The sequence below is a fragment of the Pempheris klunzingeri genome, chromosome 15 (genome assembly GCF_042242105.1).
Source record: "Pempheris klunzingeri isolate RE-2024b chromosome 15, fPemKlu1.hap1, whole genome shotgun sequence".
In the NCBI taxonomy this organism is placed as follows: domain Eukaryota; kingdom Metazoa; phylum Chordata; class Actinopteri; order Acropomatiformes; family Pempheridae; genus Pempheris; species Pempheris klunzingeri.
In genome coordinates, this window is record NC_092026.1 from 23,836,044 (window position 1) to 23,855,271 (window position 19,228).

Consider the following 19,228-nt stretch of genomic DNA (forward strand, 5'->3'; position numbering starts at 1 on the left):
AAAAGCTCCTGTCACACTCACATGCATGCTTTTTTCCTCATGTCTTGGTGGCTTTCATACCAGCTGAGCCGGGCGAACAAGGGTCAGTGATGGACAGATGCTTTTAAAATGATTTGGACCATTGACGGATGCATGAAACACTTTTGCTTCAAAGACCACTGCTCATTGAGTGTAATGGGCCAAAAATCATAGTGAAAACCATAATTCTGCAAAGGTAAAATTGTATCTGCAGAACATGGATGTGCAATTTGTTTTACAGTTGTCTATTTCATTTGTTATCATTATCTGGACCGTTGTTGCTTGTTGTTCCAGCACTACCATTGCCTAGATTAAGATGCACTACACTTTTATAATAATGGGTATATAACCACATACCATTAGCATGATATGATTTTATTTTTTATCACCATTATTGACAGGAATGATACAACATGGTGCACCCCAACACCATAGCCACTGCCCTGTCCATGGTATACAGTGAACATGTGCAATGGTGCACCGAGAGAGAAAAAACTAGTGGTTTGCAATCAGGAGGAAATCTGCTGAAGACGAGAGAATGCCAGGCACAGAGCGTTGCTGACATTGAGGGTGTGCCGTTCTTTTTTCTAGTAATGAATATACAGAAGCGGACACATGCTGTGTGTGTGTTTGCGCTGTGTATCTGTAGTACAGCTCACAGGTCATTTGGTGGGACTCCCGCTCCCACTGAGTGACCATCTGGACTACTGAGCTCCTGCGTACACAGGCATGACAATGAGTCACTAATGTAAAACCAATCAGAGCAGGGCCAAGTGATGATGTCAGCAAGGAAAAGAAGTGGATTTGATGAAGCTTAGAGCAGGGAAAAGCTCTGCAGTGGGTACACCAGACAGTCACTATAAGGAACAGAAGAACTAGACACAAAGTTCACACATAGTATTTGAGCTCTGAGCAACCTTTAACCAAGACCTTAATTGAACAACTGGTCCTAAATGGCCTGGGTTTCTCATATTGCTCTTAATTTTACCAAGCTTTTATTATCATCTGTAGATATTTTTCACTTTCCTAAAAAGTCAAATTAATCATTCATGTTTTCTCTTCAATGCTCCTTACCCAGAGTTATGATACATGCATTATTCATGGCCTCTGCCACCTGCAGAGGAGCATTGCCACACTAAACTCCTGTAACGCTTCCTGCAAATGCATCATGTTATGCCTGTTACACCTTAAGTCTCTGTGATGTAAGCCGGAGAAATAAACAGTGTTCAGTTCTAAACTCCCAATGCATCACAGAGCGTCTGTCCTGCCCGGCTGCTGACAGCTCTATCAGCTGTAGTCAAACACACTGAATATTAGCGGAGAGCTTGGATCAGCGTTTGGTTGAAAAGGAGTTTGGCCGATTTTGCTGCATTCAGCACTGGAGCAGAGGGCGTCGCACAGCCAACGGAAACATTCTGGCGCCGCGCTGGACCACACTTCCCTCCCTTTCCATCAGCCTTCTCTGTTTCAGTTAGTCTTGTAGTTTGGCCATTTTGTAAAGTTTACATTCTGCATCATGTACAGTTACACAGCTAAAAAGTGCAATGGTTCATCCAACAAGGTGTCCACACCACAAAAAGCATGTTGCAGTGTCAGTGTCACTCTCTCATGTCACCAGGGCTTCTTGTCCCCATCCACACAGATACACTGTACCCACTCCAGAAAATCTAAGCCCATCACAAATGTGATGTTTATTGTGTTTTTGTCTAGGACACATATTCAGTCAGACACCAGGGAGAGCTGGACACAATCACAATCATATGTTAAGCTGCATTGTGTGCCTGTATTGTCCTGCTGCCACATGGCTTTCACCGCCCTATGCTCTCTGTTCGCGTCTCTCGTTTTCTTTTTAGTTTGGTAGTATATAACCAGGGACACTGCCACATCTTGACAGCACCATTATTTACTACTGTCAATAATTTGACTGATCTTTACACGGAGGCTGTAGCTCTGGATGATTTGTTCTTAATGTTTTCTCAATGTGCTTCTTTTCACAGCTGTTAGACCTGCTGACAACCTGCAGGACCTGGAGGAGAAGGGGGAGGCACCCAGTTCCAACAACCAAGAGCAAAAGCTTGAAACATAGAAGTAGCCAATAGGACAGCTCCGCACTGGTAGGACTTTTTTTTACTTGCATACTGTAAAATGTACTGTTCAGTATGTAGATCTATATGCATCTGCCACATTAGAAGATAATTTAAGGGATCCCCATCAAGATTATGTGTTTGTTCAACAAACTAGTGGCTGATACATAGTTGTCTCCAAATATCAATATCACTCTAGAGTCTACATAATAATAATTTTAGATTGCATATTCTAGTTTTAATTAAACCGTCCCAGTCGTGTTACCACTGAAGCTCCAACTAACGGCATTTATTCTAACCTGACCTCTTTAAATAACGGTCAGCTAAAACGTGACTCTTCTATAAGCCTGTTAAAAAAGGGAGTTAAACCCCTGCAAGGGTTCAAAAGGTCCAAAGTACAAGGAACTGCTTCCCCTGCTCCTAATATTGACATGATGGAAACAGTGCTTGCTTGCTTTGATGATGAATGCTGTCGAGAAGTTGTAGCATCCTTGAGGCTTGCGTTTGACCAGTCAGCAACACTGAGGTGGGGAGGGCACTTTTACACGATGTCATGTGAGTGGTACCATATCAGTGGTAGAGTGGGTCCATCAATCAGAAGGTCACTGGTTCGATCTGCGGCTCCTATGAGTGTGTCAAAGAGTCTTTGTGCAAGACGCAGACCTTGCTGTGTGAATGTGTGTGAAAGAACAGTCTCCTCCAGCTTAGATTCCTCCTGAATGAATGATGTGTGAATGAGGATGTGATGGAAAAGCTCTTTGAGTAGTAAATGACTAGAAAGGTTCTGTTCAGATACAGACCGTTTACCGTCTGTTGTTCTACACTTGTCATTAACATATCTTGTTGATATGTGAAGAAGTGTTCTAGTCTGGTTTAGTCTGAGTCTGTTTTTTTTAGGCTGCAGCTGATGACTGACGTTTGAGAGTTAAAAAACAAAAATCATAAAGTCAGTATTTGTTTTTAATTTTTTAAGAATTAAAAAAACAAACTGTGATCTCTATATGCAGAAATCTGCATGTCAGCACTCTCTAGTGGACAAACACTGTTTCTAAATGACCTCAAACATATCTTTGATAGAATGATACAGAAATATTGAACCGTCAATATATAAAACACAGGATGACACCATGAGATGGAAGCAGCTCTTTCCTTGATCATTCTAAACTGACATTTCTTGTCAGTTATTGGCTGACATGTGTCATATGTGACACTGATCCATATCATTACATATCTGTGAGAAGTATTTACACATCAACCTTCTCTGTTGCCGACGTTTTGACTTGTCCATGCAGAAAAACAAAGGGTCTAACAAATAACACCATTAATGGCTGCATTCCATTCAGGTGAGTCAGTTTCAGGATCCAAGCACCATTTAAACGGACTGATTTTAATGACTCATTAGTGCACTTTAATGGAACAGAGCTTCACTAATGTTATTAGTAACACCTGTGCTTTTCCTTCTATGATAAGACTAAATGTATGTTGAGAAAAGGCCTATAACCAGAATGCTGTAAATATTCATTATGGAAGAGACCACATGACTCAGGGGAATGAAGTAAACCATTTAGTTGATGTTTATCTTACCTGTCTATTGGTGATAGTATGGCATCCTGTCCAGGCGTCAGGTCTTTATAAATGGAAAACTCAACCTTTGAAAGGGAGCTCTGAAGTATGATGAATACTGGTGGGAATGTGAAGCGCATTGCTGCTGAGAGCATGTTGGTTTCCCAGCAGTACTCTGCTGCCTCTGCACAGCATGCTGCTAACACAGGAAAGAGGAAGAGTTAAAAGGTCTGTGTGTGTGTGTGTGTGTGTGTGTGTGTGTGTTTGTGTGTTTTCCATGTATTTCTTGGCTGTATGGCCAGAGGTGATACATGTGAGAGACACCTAAAGGTGTTGCAATGTCTAGATGGTGATTTGAGGATAAATCAGGTCATGTCAGTAGACAGTATAATCCCAACCACTTACTATAAACCACACTGAGACTGATGTTCCATTCATCAATGCATTCTGTGGGCTAAATGTGTGTTATAGCCATCTGTAAGCTGTAAATATGGTCAGTGGAATCTCACTGACGGCTACTCTCAAGTGTGGCAGATCATATGAGTGAAGAGGTCAAGGAGGAGAATCAGTAAGTATGCATTTAAGAAGAGTAGATGATGCAAGCTACTGCTACTTGCCTGCAGGGAAGTGAAAACATATTTCTGTACAACCTCCACGGCTGCCACTGGACCTCAGTTAATAATTTCCTTGGACACCATCTAACCCCCCAAGGATCTGACTCAGGATCACTGAGAAAAATGGACCAGCAGCAACAAACACACTGCATTCGTTTTTCGTTGTCGACAGAAAATTCTATATGCTAAAATGAATCCAGGGTTTTTCAGGTTTCAAACATGCGATCAGAATCCACCAAATGTCAGTACTTTGTGTGCCCATCCCAGCTATCCTGCAGCCCACATCTGATTTTTGTAAGCAGAATAAGACATTACAGTTCATAAAGCCACAAATGCACAACAGCTAAGTGTTCTCTGGGAAAGAATAGGCCTGCAGGCAGAGGGGAGCCCACTCTCTCTCTCTCTCTCTCTCTCTCTCTCTCTCTCTCTCTCTCTCATGACTATCATGTGTTTAGAGTGAGTGTGTGTGTGCGTCCTTTTGTGCTTTGATTTTTGAAAGCAAGAGAAGCGTAGATTAGTCACTGCTCTGTTTTTCCCTTCTGCTGGAGCATGGCATGTTCAAAATGAGTTCAGTGTATGAAGGTGCAGCTTACAGTTAAATAGGAAGAAGAAACGGCAAATCTCTTGTCTCCTTGCAATATCCCACACACATTTTCTGTCTCTCCACCATGTCTCTGTCTTTCTCTCCTTTCTCTGTCTGATTCTGTGTTTTGCAGGAAATGAACAGACAGATGTTCCTAATCCAAATGAAATCAGTCCGTAAGAGTGTGTGTGTGTGTGTGTGTGTGTTTATCTGAGTGGTGTGTTCATGGTAAACTAGAAACATATGGTCTTGTTCAGTACTGGAACCAGAGAGTAATCACATAATACATTACTCTCACAGATCCCTAAATTGTTCTCAGTGCTGCCCACCATATACTTCACGTACAGGACAGGTGAGAAAACGGATCGACAAAAACAACGTGATTCTTCTGAACAGGTTACCACACACAGACACCAGAGTTATCGTCCAGTTCATCTTCAGTGAGGACACAACATGATCACCTCAAGATTAATGTTAGCAAGGTGGTCCACTGAACTCGGACACTACCGCCCATCATGCACTGCAGCTCTTTGTAAAACCTCAGCTACCTCAGGCCAGGAGAACAAAATAACTGATGGTTGTCTTCAATCATTGCTAAAACATGCAGATAAAACCCTGTGTCCAAGCCCTCTGTGGTTACAAAATTCTTCCTATACCCACCAAAGATCTCCAGATAATTAAGTCCACATTGGTATCGTGAAGTCATAAACCAAAGGAGGTATGCAACAACAAACTAGCAGAACTAAAATAAGTGTATCCAGACATTAAATACTAAACATTATATTCACAATTACAGCGCTATACGCAACACACTCAAATTAAGACCAGGAAAGGAAGATGCAAACAACCAATCAAAAGCAAACTATTTCTTATATCTTAAACTCTTTCAGTGCTTCAGTACTTCCATACTCCATCTTCAATAGTTGATGATTCAGGGCAGATCCAGAGGCCACAAAGACTGCCTGCTACTGGCACAGGAAGGTCCATCAGCTATTAGAGGGTGTGTACGTGTATGTTGTGATCCCTTCAGTAATACACACTCTTTGTTAATGAAATACTGCCTGTGTGTGTGTGTGAACCATCTCTGCAGGGGATGGTTTTGTCAGATTAAAAGGTCTTAATCAGTGCGACAGACAGGCAGACCACCATCCGTTTTCATATTCATAATTAATATTCCATACAGATTTTTCAATCCACTATCAGGGCTTCATATTCCTAGATTAGACAAGACTATACATAATCCTTGTTGTGTGTGTGTATGTGGGGAACTACTTTGTGCCATTATTGAAGAACACATTTAATATTCAACTAATCTGGTTTGAAACTCTCTAAGGACAACAGGACAAATCTGTTTTCCCCAGCATGATATGAAATGGAAAAGCAAGAAGAAAAGTCCATAAAGGCTTTACAGTAGTGGCATTCAGTGAACAGATAAAGGATGGTAACCTGTCAGTCCCACACTCCCGTGTTCATGTCCTACAACCATAGTGAGTAAAAAACATCCAGTACCTCAGTGCGGAGAGGGATAGAGAGGCAGCAGGACTGTGGGGAGCTCAGGGCCATTGGGTACACACAGTGGGAAATGAAAATCCTCCCCTGACTTAACTCCAGGACAGATACTGCTGACTCAGCAGGACCACCAGCAGTCAACATCAACCCAGAGCCCTCAAGTCACAAGTAGTCAGCACTCACCACAAATTATTCTTCACCTTAGGATTGCTGCTGGTGCCCCATAAACAGAGCTTTCTGCTCTAAAGAGGTCTGGTTAGCATTGTGTTGCATTCGGAAAGGTTGAAAGGAATGGCCCTATTTGGAAAAAAACAGGCTTTCTTTCTCAAAACAGTTTTTACGCTAGATTGAGGTGGTGTTTTTCGAAAAAGAGTTGATGCCCATCTTTGTCAAATCAGTTCTGAGGTAGCTAATGTTTACCCCACATGACCAATCAGCTGTTTCCACTGGGTGTCTTTGCCAACACATTAAAGACATCACATTTCTGTTGTGGCTTGACTTTATATGGAAACACGGCTTGTAACAGAGTAAACTGCTACTTTAACCCTAACTCTTGCCTCCAGTCCAAAACTCTGACTTGGACTGTGACATGTGTCAGCTGGTTAAATTACTGACTAGTTAAATACATGACATGATAACTCAGCAACTGATATCAATATTGTAAATCATACTGTACATGTTACCAAAGAGTGACGATGAGCTAACAAAATGGTATTTTAGCAGTCTAAACACAAAATTAAACAAATTCTTCAGTCATTTATTTGTTTCCAATTAAAATCATTAATCATGAAGGTTCAAAACCAATTCATCAACTCTGAATACAGAGGCAAATGTGCTCATTCTATCAAAGTCCATTCAAGTCCCGTACTGAATCAATGTAGCATAGCTTTAGCATAGCTTTCAACATGTGTAGGCAACAGGAGTTGAAAAACTGAAACACAAAGATTGGCAGATGAAGTCTGTAATCACTGTTAGTCATCCTGTAGCTCCACCATGGCAATGAAATGATACGTACAGTCACTATGTATCTGTCACACTGAAATAATAGCTGTAACCTACTGAGTTTTCACCAGCTGTCTGCTCCAAACATTGGCCTTCAGAACTATAAACCTGGGCCTCCTAAAATATATACGAAAGTTTTATCATGAGATTCTTATTATGACATTTGATGAAGGTATTTTGCCAAACTTGAGCCTATCAACCATGTAGATTTCTGTACTTTGAGAAGATCAGGCTGCATCATTCCGAGCGTGGCACACCCACTGTTAAACACTAACAGCATATGACATAGCGGATGACATAACTGCAGCAAGAATAGTAAGTAGTAATAGCATCATCTACAAAGCACACATGTCAAAACACAGATAGCCAGTGGAGCAAGGGATACAGGAGTGTAGCTGGAAGATGATAGATCAGTCTGTAGCCATTCTGTCAGCCGCTAAACACTTTATCTATATTATGTACTTTTATTCTGATTATTCATTTGTTTGTTTCTTTATTTTTGTAGAATGTCTAGTGTTGTTATGTTTGAAACCCATCACTTGATTTCAAGCTTCTGGTTTGTTCTGTGACTTCTGATTCATATTGTAGAAAGTCTGGAAAAGTGTAAAATGAAGAGGATGTCTGGACGCCGCACACAGTCCCTAATTTTGAAAGAGTCTACACCCCAAACTGATAAAGTTGGTTGCTCAAATTTTGCTGCCACACGACGAGAAATCCTCCAGCAATGTGCTGCACTGACCAATCCAGTACGCAAGCACAGATTCTTGCTAGATTACTTTGTAACATGCAATTTTCAACACAGGGACACTTTACTGCCACTACAATCCCTGCCATCCGCAATGGTGAGAGAAAAGTGTGTGTGTATTAAAGAGAAGTGTTTGGCAGGTGTGTATCATTCAGGAAGTCATGCTGTGAGAATTGGCTTTAATGCTTTCTGGAACTGATATGTTTTGTGGTTAATAGATGTCAGTAGAGGTCTGTTTTTCCACTGTCATGTGTTCTGTCCATAGTGAGGTGTTTAGTTCATTAGTTTCATGCTTTTCCAGTTCTGAGAGAAGTGTGCTTTGAGCTATGAGCTAACATCAGCTAATATTTGCTAATTGGCACAAATGCAGCTGAGTTGAGACCAGAGAGAGTTGTATGTCTACATCCAGTCAGGTGTCCTCAACAACTGTCAGCACTAAGGTGCCCTGAAGCCCCAACTGCCCCAGTGGAGCTGGTCAGTAGGCAGCTCCCAGTCGGAAGGAGGTCGTCTTTGGAACACAACCTAGTGTTCTGTCATTTATGTTGCATGAGTAAACAATGTGAATTCAAAGTTTCAAGAAACATTTCATGTCATCAGAAATATCTTTCTGGTGGTGGTGGTGGGGGGGGATGCGTGTAGTGTGTATATATGTGCCCTTGTCTGCATACATAGTATGATCTGAGTGTATCTGTATGTCATAGCTATTCCTGCTATTGTTGCTAGGTACATGATGTCACAGCCTAACTCTAACCCCATTGGCTGATTCTTTGTCTCTCTTTTTTTTTCTGCCTATTTCAGGTAGTGTAGCGAGCTGAAGGGAGAGCTGAAGCGAGGGTGGAGAGGCGGCGGGACTTTCTTTTCCCACCATCCTCTGCTTTTCCTTTGGAAGCACTCATCCACACCACTGCACCGAAACACGCTCATCACTCTTTTTCCTCACTGCACTCGTTCTTTCTCTGCCTATCCATCTATCTGTCCATTTAGCTTGATGAATAGGTCAGTGGAGCATAGGCCCCGCAAACCAGTAGACCTCAGTAGAGACCAGCGAAATCAGCCGTTCAGACTGCAGAGCTGCTAAAAGAGATCATCCTTCTCAGGCGATGCAATAATAGATTTTGAGACAGTACTTCTCGAGCCCCCTAGCCCAGAGTCTGGCTCAGTCCCGCACGGTCCCAACAGGCGATGACGAGGGCCAGGGGGCTCATCTCTTTCTAGACTTTTTCTTCTACACCTTGTGTCTTCATGTTTTGGGGGTTCTCTGGTGCCCCCGCCCTCTGTCAACCCCCCCGTACCCGCTGCCACCACGGCCGGCCGCCCCAGTCGCCTCGTTGCCATGCCGACAGAGACACTGGCTCCAACCCTGCAAGATAGCAAGGCCGCTGGCCCGGCGACAACCTTCAGTTCCACAGTACCCCTCCGCATCCTCAATAAGGGCCCTGACTACTTCAGGAGACAGGTACTGTTACGTTACTGTGTGGAATCAGCTGAGTGTGTGAGTGTGTGTGTGTGTTTGTGTGTGTGTGTGTGTGTGTGTGTGTGTGTGTTACAATTTATGTACTGTACTGAAGTGAACTAAGGCTGTATCCAAAGATACTATGGTGGTGTCTAGAGTTCATTTTATTGACTATTTGTAGGATTAGTTTCAGCCCCGAGATCAAAAGTCCATGTTAGTTTTAGCTCTATTTCTCCCTCCTTTACGGGGCCGTGCTCATTCCATGCGAGTGTGTAATGCTTCTAGTCACGATGCTCTCTCTTGCTGCTTGTAAAAGTTGACAAGAACTCTGTACAGGAGTTTTGCCATCTTAAGTTTCTTTAAGAAATACCTTGAAACACGTTTCAGAGGTTCCTTCACCAGGGCTGAGATGTAAGATGTCCATGACAGGTTCCCTGTGATGCTCATGCTCAGGAACTTAAAACTATAACCCTGCTGCACCTCAGCTCCACTGATGTAGACAGGGGTGTGTGTGTGCCTCTTCTCCTAAAATCAATGATCAGCTCCTTGGTTTTGCTGATGTTCAGCAGTAGGTGGTTCTCTGTGCACCAAGCTTGTTGATTTCCTCCCACTTCACAAACTTCACAACAGAATTCTCTCCATGATGGGGGTTGCAGTCATGGATATACAGCGAGAACAGGAGGGGGCTGAACACACAGCCCTGGGGGGCAAATCCAGAGTTCTAAGTGACATTTTCATCAAAAGATGAGTTAACAAAAATGTTGTGAACATTTTAGTCGAGCACTTTTAGTCTTGTTTTTAGTTTTAATCTAGACCAAGAGTAAGCATTTTAATCAAACTTGAGAAATTTGGCAAGTTGTTTGATTAGGAATGCAGCTTTTTTAGAAAAGTCAGATATTATTTTATTTCAGTAATACATCCATAAAACATGTTCTGATTTGCATATTTATTTTGAACGAGCATGATTCAACAAATGGGATGCCCAGATGGACTGACCGTACTGTCTTTACAATGGTTGTGTGTGTGTGTGTGTGTGTGTGTGTGTGTGTGTGTGTGTGTGTGTGTGCGTGCGTCTGTTTGCAACTAATATTTCAAACTACTATACCAATCAGCCTGGTATTTTCTGCCTGTTTGCTGAAAGACCTCATGGTTGTGGTGATTCACAAGTTGTGAAAAACCTGTTTTATTGACTGATTTGTACATTCACTGACAGTTCACTCCTCTCTCCTCTTAACCGGGGCCACAGGTCATCAACAGCTGCTTCAGTTTGACATCATAGAGCACCAGGCTGATTTACCAAGGCTGAAATCAAGCCTTTCTGTCAGGCCACATTTTGGCCTTTATCGTGGCTCAAAAACTGCCCTCCACGGAAAAGTTTGGTCTTGTTTGAAGTGCAGCGTCTGCAGATTATCAAACTGGGGTCATTGAGTTTGAAGGATGTGGACATTAACAAGTTTGAGAGAGTCTGACAAAAGATGTTGCATTATGGGAACTGTAGGGTCCAGTGTTTGTGGAGTCGGGACTGAAAATCAGAGTATCTCTGCCTCTGATGCCTCAACTTTGAATCTTTTGTTTTAAAATCTGTCTTTCACAAGTTTGAGATTGAATGGCATCACAGGGTTACCTTGTTATGTGATGCGGTGGAGAAACACTTGTGTGCCAGCATGGCTTGACTGCTCACGGCAGTTCACAGCCACCTTGTGGTGTTTAAGTCCTGCAGAGGTGGGAGTGCAGATCCCAGGGTACACCTCTCTACGGCCAGCTGGTGAAGGCCCCCTGTTAGAAAGCTGTCCAGAACACCAGAGTAGATGAACACAGAGACTACATTCTATTTGGGGACACAGTGGTAGTGTTGTCTCGAAATGGGGAGGTCCTTGGGGTTTGAACCCTAGCTGACCTGCTAAGTCAATGCTTGCTCTTCTGATGTCCCCATGATGCACTGTCCAAAGACTTGCCGGTTTATGTGAGACCGTTGAACGGATTTCAGTGTCAATGGTTGGCCTACAAGTTTTAGCCATGATACTGCAGGTTTGCATCCTGTTCTGGGCACCCTGTTCTTCTCTCTTGATGTTGGGTTTGCTCTACCTATACGCAGGGATGAGCACACAGGATATGCATATATAGAAAATGTTGGGATGTTGTATTAACCTATATAATGTTTAATCTGTGTCTCAGGTGGAACCTAATCCAAAGCGCCTCAGTGCTGTTGAGAGACTAGAAGCTGACAAGGCCAAGTATGTCAAGAGTCAGGAAGTTATTAACACCAAGCAGGAGCCAATCAAACCGCCCGTGCTGGCCAAGCCTCCCGTCAGTCACGCCCTCCTGTCCAAAAGAGGCTCTGGCATTGGTGGGGGAGGAAATGGAGGAGGGATACCTTTCAAAGCATCCAACAACAACGCCAAGTCAGACACATGTGCAACAAGCAGCAGCAGCGGCAAACGGGAGAATTTAAACCTGGAGATCCTAAAAAATCTGCTAAACTCATCGTCCTCTTCAGGAGCTGGATCTGAGGGACTAGGAGGTGGAGCTAAGAGTGCTGTGCTGATGAGGTCATCAGGGGGAATGGCCAGGAGTTGGACACCATCAGGGTAAACTAATATGCTATGCACATGTCTTATTAGGTATATATGTCTGTTAGATTTAAAAGCTTCAGGTGTTTAGCACTTTTCCTGCAAATAATTATTGGCTTGCGTTTTTCTATCCAGTAAGTGTTGTGGAATTCATGGATCATAGAGGTTAGTAAGCTGAATAACATTCTGTACTGTAGAACTATCTTAACTACATAGCCACAGGGTTGTATTCAGTGGAATCAAAGCTGAACTCAAGATATCAAATTATCACAGTTAGGGCTTCAGATCTTCCAGGAAAACTGTGATTTTTAGTCATAAATCAAAGATACAATACATAATGTAATATTAGTTTTAGTACAGTAGCATAATGATCAAACGCACACTATCTAAAGAGTAATTTAAACCTGTAATGTAGAACGTGATTCTTTTTTTTTCTGGAACATCAGAAACTTTTTCCACCATACTCCTAGTTGCTGTAGCCTGTTCCATCACTACAGTTGCATTTAGCTCTGGCTGACCAATCTCTGCTTGTGGATGTATCACTACCGGTACCCAGTGCTGTAGGTCACCACAGACACCAGGCTTAAAAACCCTGGTACACTGCAAAATACAGAGATTCTACATGGTGGTGATTGGCTTCATCAGCATTTTGCGAATTTGTTCAGTAAGGGCTTGAATGGTCATCCATTTATATGTAAAAGCCCCACACTCCAGCTTTGATACTACATTTACATTTAGGAGTCACAATTAACAAAAAGTTAAGAGTAATAAATTGCAGGAGTAGTTCTTTGCCTTTTTCTAGAGAAGTTACCTTGTATCGGAGTTTCAAGGACAGTCTTGTTCAAGTGTCACAGTTTTGGGGGCAAATTCACACTCATTCACACACCCTGTTCTGCCTCTGCCGCAGACTGACACCGTGCTAAACTGTGCTAGCAGTTTGTAGTGCTGCTTTTCGAATGAAGAGACGACACCAAATGAAGATCAAGGCCCTTTTATGACAGCTCAGGTTCTTTAGTAGCATGAAAGTACAAGAGAACAAGTCCCCACTATATAGAAGCTTCCTTGTACAACAGTTGGTTTCTGGTATGTGGGGGTATTTTGCTGACCAGTAACAAAATCTATCACTGCTGTCAACATTCCAGACCCACGGACACCAGGCTGAGACATGAATACTACACAGACAGGTGCTAAGATTGAATCTCTATGTATCGAATGACAACCTAACATTCTAGCACACTTCATATAAGTGTGGCTTTTAACCATGATCTGGGACATTAAGGGAAGCATGATCAGAAGTATAGACTTGAGGGTGGGGACCCAGTGATTGTGACTGCTTTCAGTGTCCGCTTGTATGGAGTATGGATGTGTTTAAGTATGGAACTTGAATCTATGAAATCTGGATGATCCTTGGTGTGTTACCTAGGCATTACAATAGCTGAAACAACAATCATGTAGGAGGCATGTCCAAGCTTCTTGGCTGTTAAGATGCTCTTTATGTCCACAAGTGTACAGGTGCATGGAGGGACGGTATTCCACTGCAGCCTGTATATTTTGTTTGTGGACACTCATTGAATCAGCCATCACCCAACACTTACCTATTCTACTACATTGCATGTATTTATCTTTCTGTTTTCTCCTCCTAGGATGCCGTTAACCTACCGATCCACAATGACACTTAATGAGCAGCCACCAGACTCAGCTCCCAGTCCAAGCACCTCACACTCCCTGCGGTCCTTCTCCCATTCCCTGAAGGTCCCCCCAATTAACAGCGGGGGACGTCGCAGCCCACAACAGGGAGGAAACCTCAACCTCAGCAGACGGGTCCTGGACGAGAGAGGAGGTGGAGGAGTTATTGATCGATCTCGCTCCCCACTACCACCTCTGCTCACCTCCCACTCTTCGTCTGACCTCTTGCGACTGTGCAATGGGAAACCACTGCGCGCAGCACGATCCAGCAGCTCCTCAGCTCCACCCCTCCCTCCTAAACCCAACCCCGCTTCCCTCCCTCCTCCTGCACTGTCCTTGTCGCTGCCTCCCCCTCGTCCAACTCCATCCCCCTTACCCTGTGACAACAGTACCCCTCAGTCATTACCTTGTGATTTCGGAGATCCTTCCAATACTTCAGTGGATCCCAGCCTGGAGCTCGGCTCATCCGTGGCTCGGCGCTCTTCGCTACACAGATCTAAATCAGACCTGTCAGACCGGTACGCCAGGGCTGGAGCCGACGTGGAACGCTTTTTTAACTACTGCGGCCTTGATCCAGAGGAGCTGGAAGCAGTCGGTCCAGAGAACTTTGCGCGAGCCAACTCGGATATCGTTAGTCTGAACTTCAGATCAGCCTCCATGATCTCCTCTGACTGCGACCGGTCGCGGAGATCCTCCAACGATGGACTGTCAGATGGCGATGAGGACGAAGAAGAGGACACCGGGGAACGTGTTCCATATGGCATCTCAGCTGTGGAGCGAAATGCAAGAGTCATTAAGTGGCTGTACAGCATCAAACAGGCAAGAGAGACGCAAAAGGTCTCACATGTTTAGGACAAGCACTACAGTGGAAAGGATGAACTGTAAACTATAGACAAACATGTTTCAGAAGTGAAAGATGGACCAGAATTCCTCACAGATTTAGAGACTGTGATCTTGCACCGAGACTGAAAATTTGTCAAAAGTTACTGGTGGATGAATGAAGAATAAGAATAATGAATAAGAAATGAATGAAGAGATTCCAAGAGAAGGAAGAAGGATTCCAATCCTCCCAAGTTTAAAACTACATGAACACTTAAGAACAGAAAGGAATGGATACTGGACAGTCATGAACAAACTGTTCAGTTGTGGGATATACATGAAAACTAACTAGTTAATTCAAAGTTTCTCTATGGACACTGTATAATTGTGACAGGCAAAGTCTGTCAATTTTGTTTGAACAAAAGTAAAATGCACTACGATTGTCCAAGAATCCATAAAGTGACTGCCTCACTACTAAGGGTTATAGGCCTTTCTCACAGGGAACATTTTGGCTTGTCAAACAAACAGCCTGGTACTGAACCTTTGCCCATGTCTCTGATTTGTTGAACGATTCAGACAGGTGTGATGTGCTCATCCACAGGTGTTTCCTGTAGGATAAACAGTTGACTACATGTAAGCGGGATGCACAAATAATAACTCGGACTGGGAATCCATATTAAAAGCTAGACATGAGCAGCACACAAGTCCTACTGTCTGTTCAGTCCACACCATCTCCAACCTTTGTTCCTCCGCCCTCGGTCCTCAGAGGCAGCTATCCTCTGACAGTTCCTGTCACTTTGTCAAAAAATAGTGTTCAGACAATTAAGAACTAACATGCAGTTAGTTTGAATTCATTTCTTGTAGAATTGGCTGGATTTAGTTCACTCGCAGTGCCTTCACTGCTTCACTGAGTGATGTGACTTCAGATTTATTGTGGTCATGTTACCGTTAGGCAGTCAGCAAACACCTTTACTTTTATCCACAACTTCTACATCCAAAATTCTTTGTCACATTACTTCTCAGACGGTTTGGTTTTGAAGTCATATTAAATATTTAATTTGTTTCCTGTGGCTGAATTCCAAATAAAAAATGACGACCCTAATCAACTTTACATTAACTCCTTAGAACAGCTGGTACCATAGCTCCTATGTATCAGAATTTTTAAGTGTACCATTTCCAGGCTTTTCCGTGCTGGCTCACAGGCCATGTTCACAAGTATGGAACACAACCACCATTGACGTTATTTCCTGCAATGACAAGTCAAAGTCAGAATGTCCGCAGTGAGAAAGGCCCATGTCACAGTGTTGATGTCTCAGTCCGAACAAACTTTAAAAAAGGTCCTGACATCTTTGCAAATCAGATGCTGAACTCTATCTGTCACTTTGGAAAGTGAGTGATGCTGGTACACTGTGCGGCTCATGAAGACGGCTCAGTGAAGTTACTTGATATTTGTCATAGGTGACTGTTACAACAGGAACAGTTGATCAATCTAGCACTAGGTTGATGGGTCACAAAGATGAAGTTATTAATGCATTAAAGTGTTAACTATGTCGCTGTGTTGAGAAATGGTGAGAAACTCAAACGCAAATGGTGGTCAGCTAGCTTTCACTAAGCTTTAACTCTTGTTAAGCTCCATTTTGTAATATTGCTAAATGAAGGCCTTGTGATGTGTGATGAAGGAAACTGAGGATAATGACCCTGAGTGATTTGGACAGATACACACATAATATAAAATATAATATCTCATGCATACTTATCAGCATTAAGGTTACACTATTATATCATCATGCTGATTAACAAATCTGTCATCAACCTGTTTTTGTCAACCAACAAGAGAGAGTTTTAGTGTCCTGTGATGGGATGTGGGTATCCTGAGGCTGTTCCACACCGACAACATCTCTGACATTTAGAAATCAAAAATGAGTCCATGTAATGTGGAGTATTTTTTTGCATTAAAAATTGATCAAATACTTAAACATACTAAATACTGTATAAGGCCTACTGGGTGATAGGGTGCCTTTACACCCAACCTTTTTGGTTCAGTTCAAATGAACTCTGGTGCATTTGTCTGTTTAGTTTGGTCCATTTTGTCATTCAGACTTGGACCAACTGCAGGCCAAAGAACAGGTGGCCCAGGTGGTCTCGAAGCTTTCTACCAAACGCGTGTGGTCCTTTGTCACATCAGACCAGCCACAAGTTTACTGTAGAATATGTGGTTTTATCATGAATTCAGTTGAACAGGTCCATGTTACATTAGCTGTCTACCATAAGTGCTCTGATGTGACTCACTTCACACACGCAACATGTGGGAAAAGCCAACATGCTGTTTGTATTCCACGAGGAAAGTGGAAGTCAGTGAGCGTAGTCCTTCCCACCAGACGTTCCATTACTTCCATTAAGGTTAAGCAACTGTATTTACTGTATCAATCACGATGTAGCAAACATAGTAACCGTCAGTTGTTCCACCGATAAGATATGGATAGCCGACAGGTCTGGTCCGCACTAAGTAAGGAATATTCATTCTACTGAATGACACTCTGGTGTGTCATCTGGTCAGTGGACTCTGTGTGCTGGTGTCTGTATTGTGTCTGTATGGTTCTCTTGTCAGTGTCATTCTTTTAAAACACAACACTCAGCAGGGTGTGAGTGTTTCTGCATTAAGAAGTCATTTTCAGAGTGTCTTTGCTTGTGGCGATGGTAGATGACCAGACTGTCCAAACTCACAGAAGCAGGTAGTTAAGGTCATCTCAGTGTCAGCACAGGAGTGTGGGGATGTTCCCTAATCCTTCAGAGAATACCCCCCCCCCCCATGTCTACCTGTCCATGACATGACATAGTGCTTATCATCAATTGAATACACAAATGTAGTCCAGTAAGATCCAGGATGACCTAGTTCATAGGTTAACTAGTCATTTGTGATAAGTCAGCATGAACAGGAAACAGACTGCAACTAAAAGACCACAATGCATCACTTTTTATCTTAAGTGTGAACCAAATGAAGTAAACGTTGAAAGGTGTTGAAGTGACCTAAACAGCCAAACCTTTACACAGTATATATACCAGCTCTTCTTCTCTTGTTACTCAGTGAAATGTCTCTGACGTGATTATTGGTAATCTGGGATAAAATGAACAACGCCTCAAGTAGTTCCCTGCAGGACACCAAAACTCTCCCTTTCAAGCGATGTTAGTAAAGATGTGTGATAATGTAGACCACCAGGCGCTATAAACCTACCCTGAAAGCAATACTAATGGAGCTGTCACTGTTACAAGGCAGCGTGGCATAGGAAGGTGGGGAGGGGGGGGGGGGTTGTGGTAATTTTACATGTCAGCTTTTTCTCCAAATGCCACGTACAGTTTGGGGTGTGTATAGCTGCTTCTGCTGTAGTTTGTATCCCGCAACCACACACAGGAGGATCTCCAGCAGTGCTTCTGCGTTATGTCAAAGGACACTTCAGTTTGTGTTCATGATGAACACCTTGTCGATGCCTTCATCTCGTCTCTCCGCCTCTTGGTCTGTCCTCAAAGCAGGAACGGGAAGGAACCCGTCGCTCCCCCGGTGTGTTCCCTGAGGATGCACTTCCACCCTCTCCCTTGCCATCTGCCTACATGTCTGCACGTCGCTTGCGTGTCTCAAGGCCTGAAGCCATATCGGTGTGAATGCAGCGCCTCAAGTCAGCGTCTACCGACCGTCAGTGTGTCTGTCTGTGCACATGTGCTTCTGTGTGTCCAGCTACAGCTGCAGCTCAGCTGGGCTCACTTCACCCCCCTGCACAGTACACTCCATCACACAACACACAGCGGCTGGATGTGGGCCATCTGAGGCAACTGTAGGTTCAGGATGCATTTTAGAGCATTTTAGTACGAATGTTTCCAGAGTCCTGATCCACAGGGCGGGGTGAGGAGCCAGGAGGGGTAATGTGGTTGTAGTCCCTCGTCATACAACCAAATGGATGCTACAGCTACTTCACATACAGAATGTGGCCATTATACTGTCAGATAATCTCATTTTTATTTAAGAAATATTGTTTAAGCTAAAGTATGTCGATGCGTCTCCATGACACGAACCGTTGTCAGCCGAGACTGGCTCCTCTTAAAGTGTTCTCACTTATGGGTTTGTAACTAGATTTCATTGTCAAAATGATTAGCTTTGTCTTCAAAGTCAAAAAGAGGAACAAAAACAGAGGTGAAAGTTAGCAGCGTATGCCCCATGTTTTCAGCGGGAGGTGCAGGATACCTTTGTCCCGCTGCTGTATCACTCATCAGAAGGGAAGTGACATAGAAGATTACACAACAGGACAGCTGAACATCACTCTGAAGCCATAAGGGAGTCACAACTGACCCCCCACCCCCAGAGTACCTGCAACTTGGGTTTAATGTCACCTTCTACCCAGAAAAATAGTCTCAGCATGGATAACAGAAGAATAGCTGAAATGAAGCCTCGACATGTCTCAGTATTTTCAATGCATCCTTTGTTTCTACATTAAGAAACAAAGGATTATTTAAGTGAAGTGACCCCAGCTGGGATGACGACCCTCCCCCAACACTAGCATGTCCCTGTCTAATACCCTGATCTGTCATTCAC

At 43.3% G+C, this 19,228-nt stretch overlaps 1 protein-coding gene across 1 annotated transcript; it reads left to right on the plus strand.

The window, feature by feature from the left end:
• Window positions 1-9,451: 9,451 nt before the first annotated feature.
• On the plus strand, window positions 9,452-14,679 carry fam110b (family with sequence similarity 110 member B). The gene is made up of 3 exons (XM_070845734.1): window positions 9,452-9,574; window positions 11,747-12,159; window positions 13,785-14,679. The coding sequence occupies exons 1-3, from the start codon at window positions 9,452-9,454 to the stop codon at window positions 14,677-14,679; spliced, it is 1,431 nt and encodes a 476-aa protein (XP_070701835.1).
• Window positions 14,680-19,228: the final 4,549 nt, after the last annotated feature.

Bases quoted from the DNA above. Each gene is read 5' to 3' on its own strand.
- fam110b (XM_070845734.1), top strand. From the start codon at position 9,452: ATGCCGACAGAGACACTGGCTCCAACCCTGCAAGATAGCAAGGCCGCT. The intron at 9,575-11,746 runs GTACTGTTACGT...TCTGTGTCTCAG, and splicing joins CTGACTACTTCAGGAGACAG to GTGGAACCTAATCCAAAGCG. The intron at 12,160-13,784 runs GTAAACTAATAT...TTCTCCTCCTAG, and splicing joins AGGAGTTGGACACCATCAGG to GATGCCGTTAACCTACCGAT.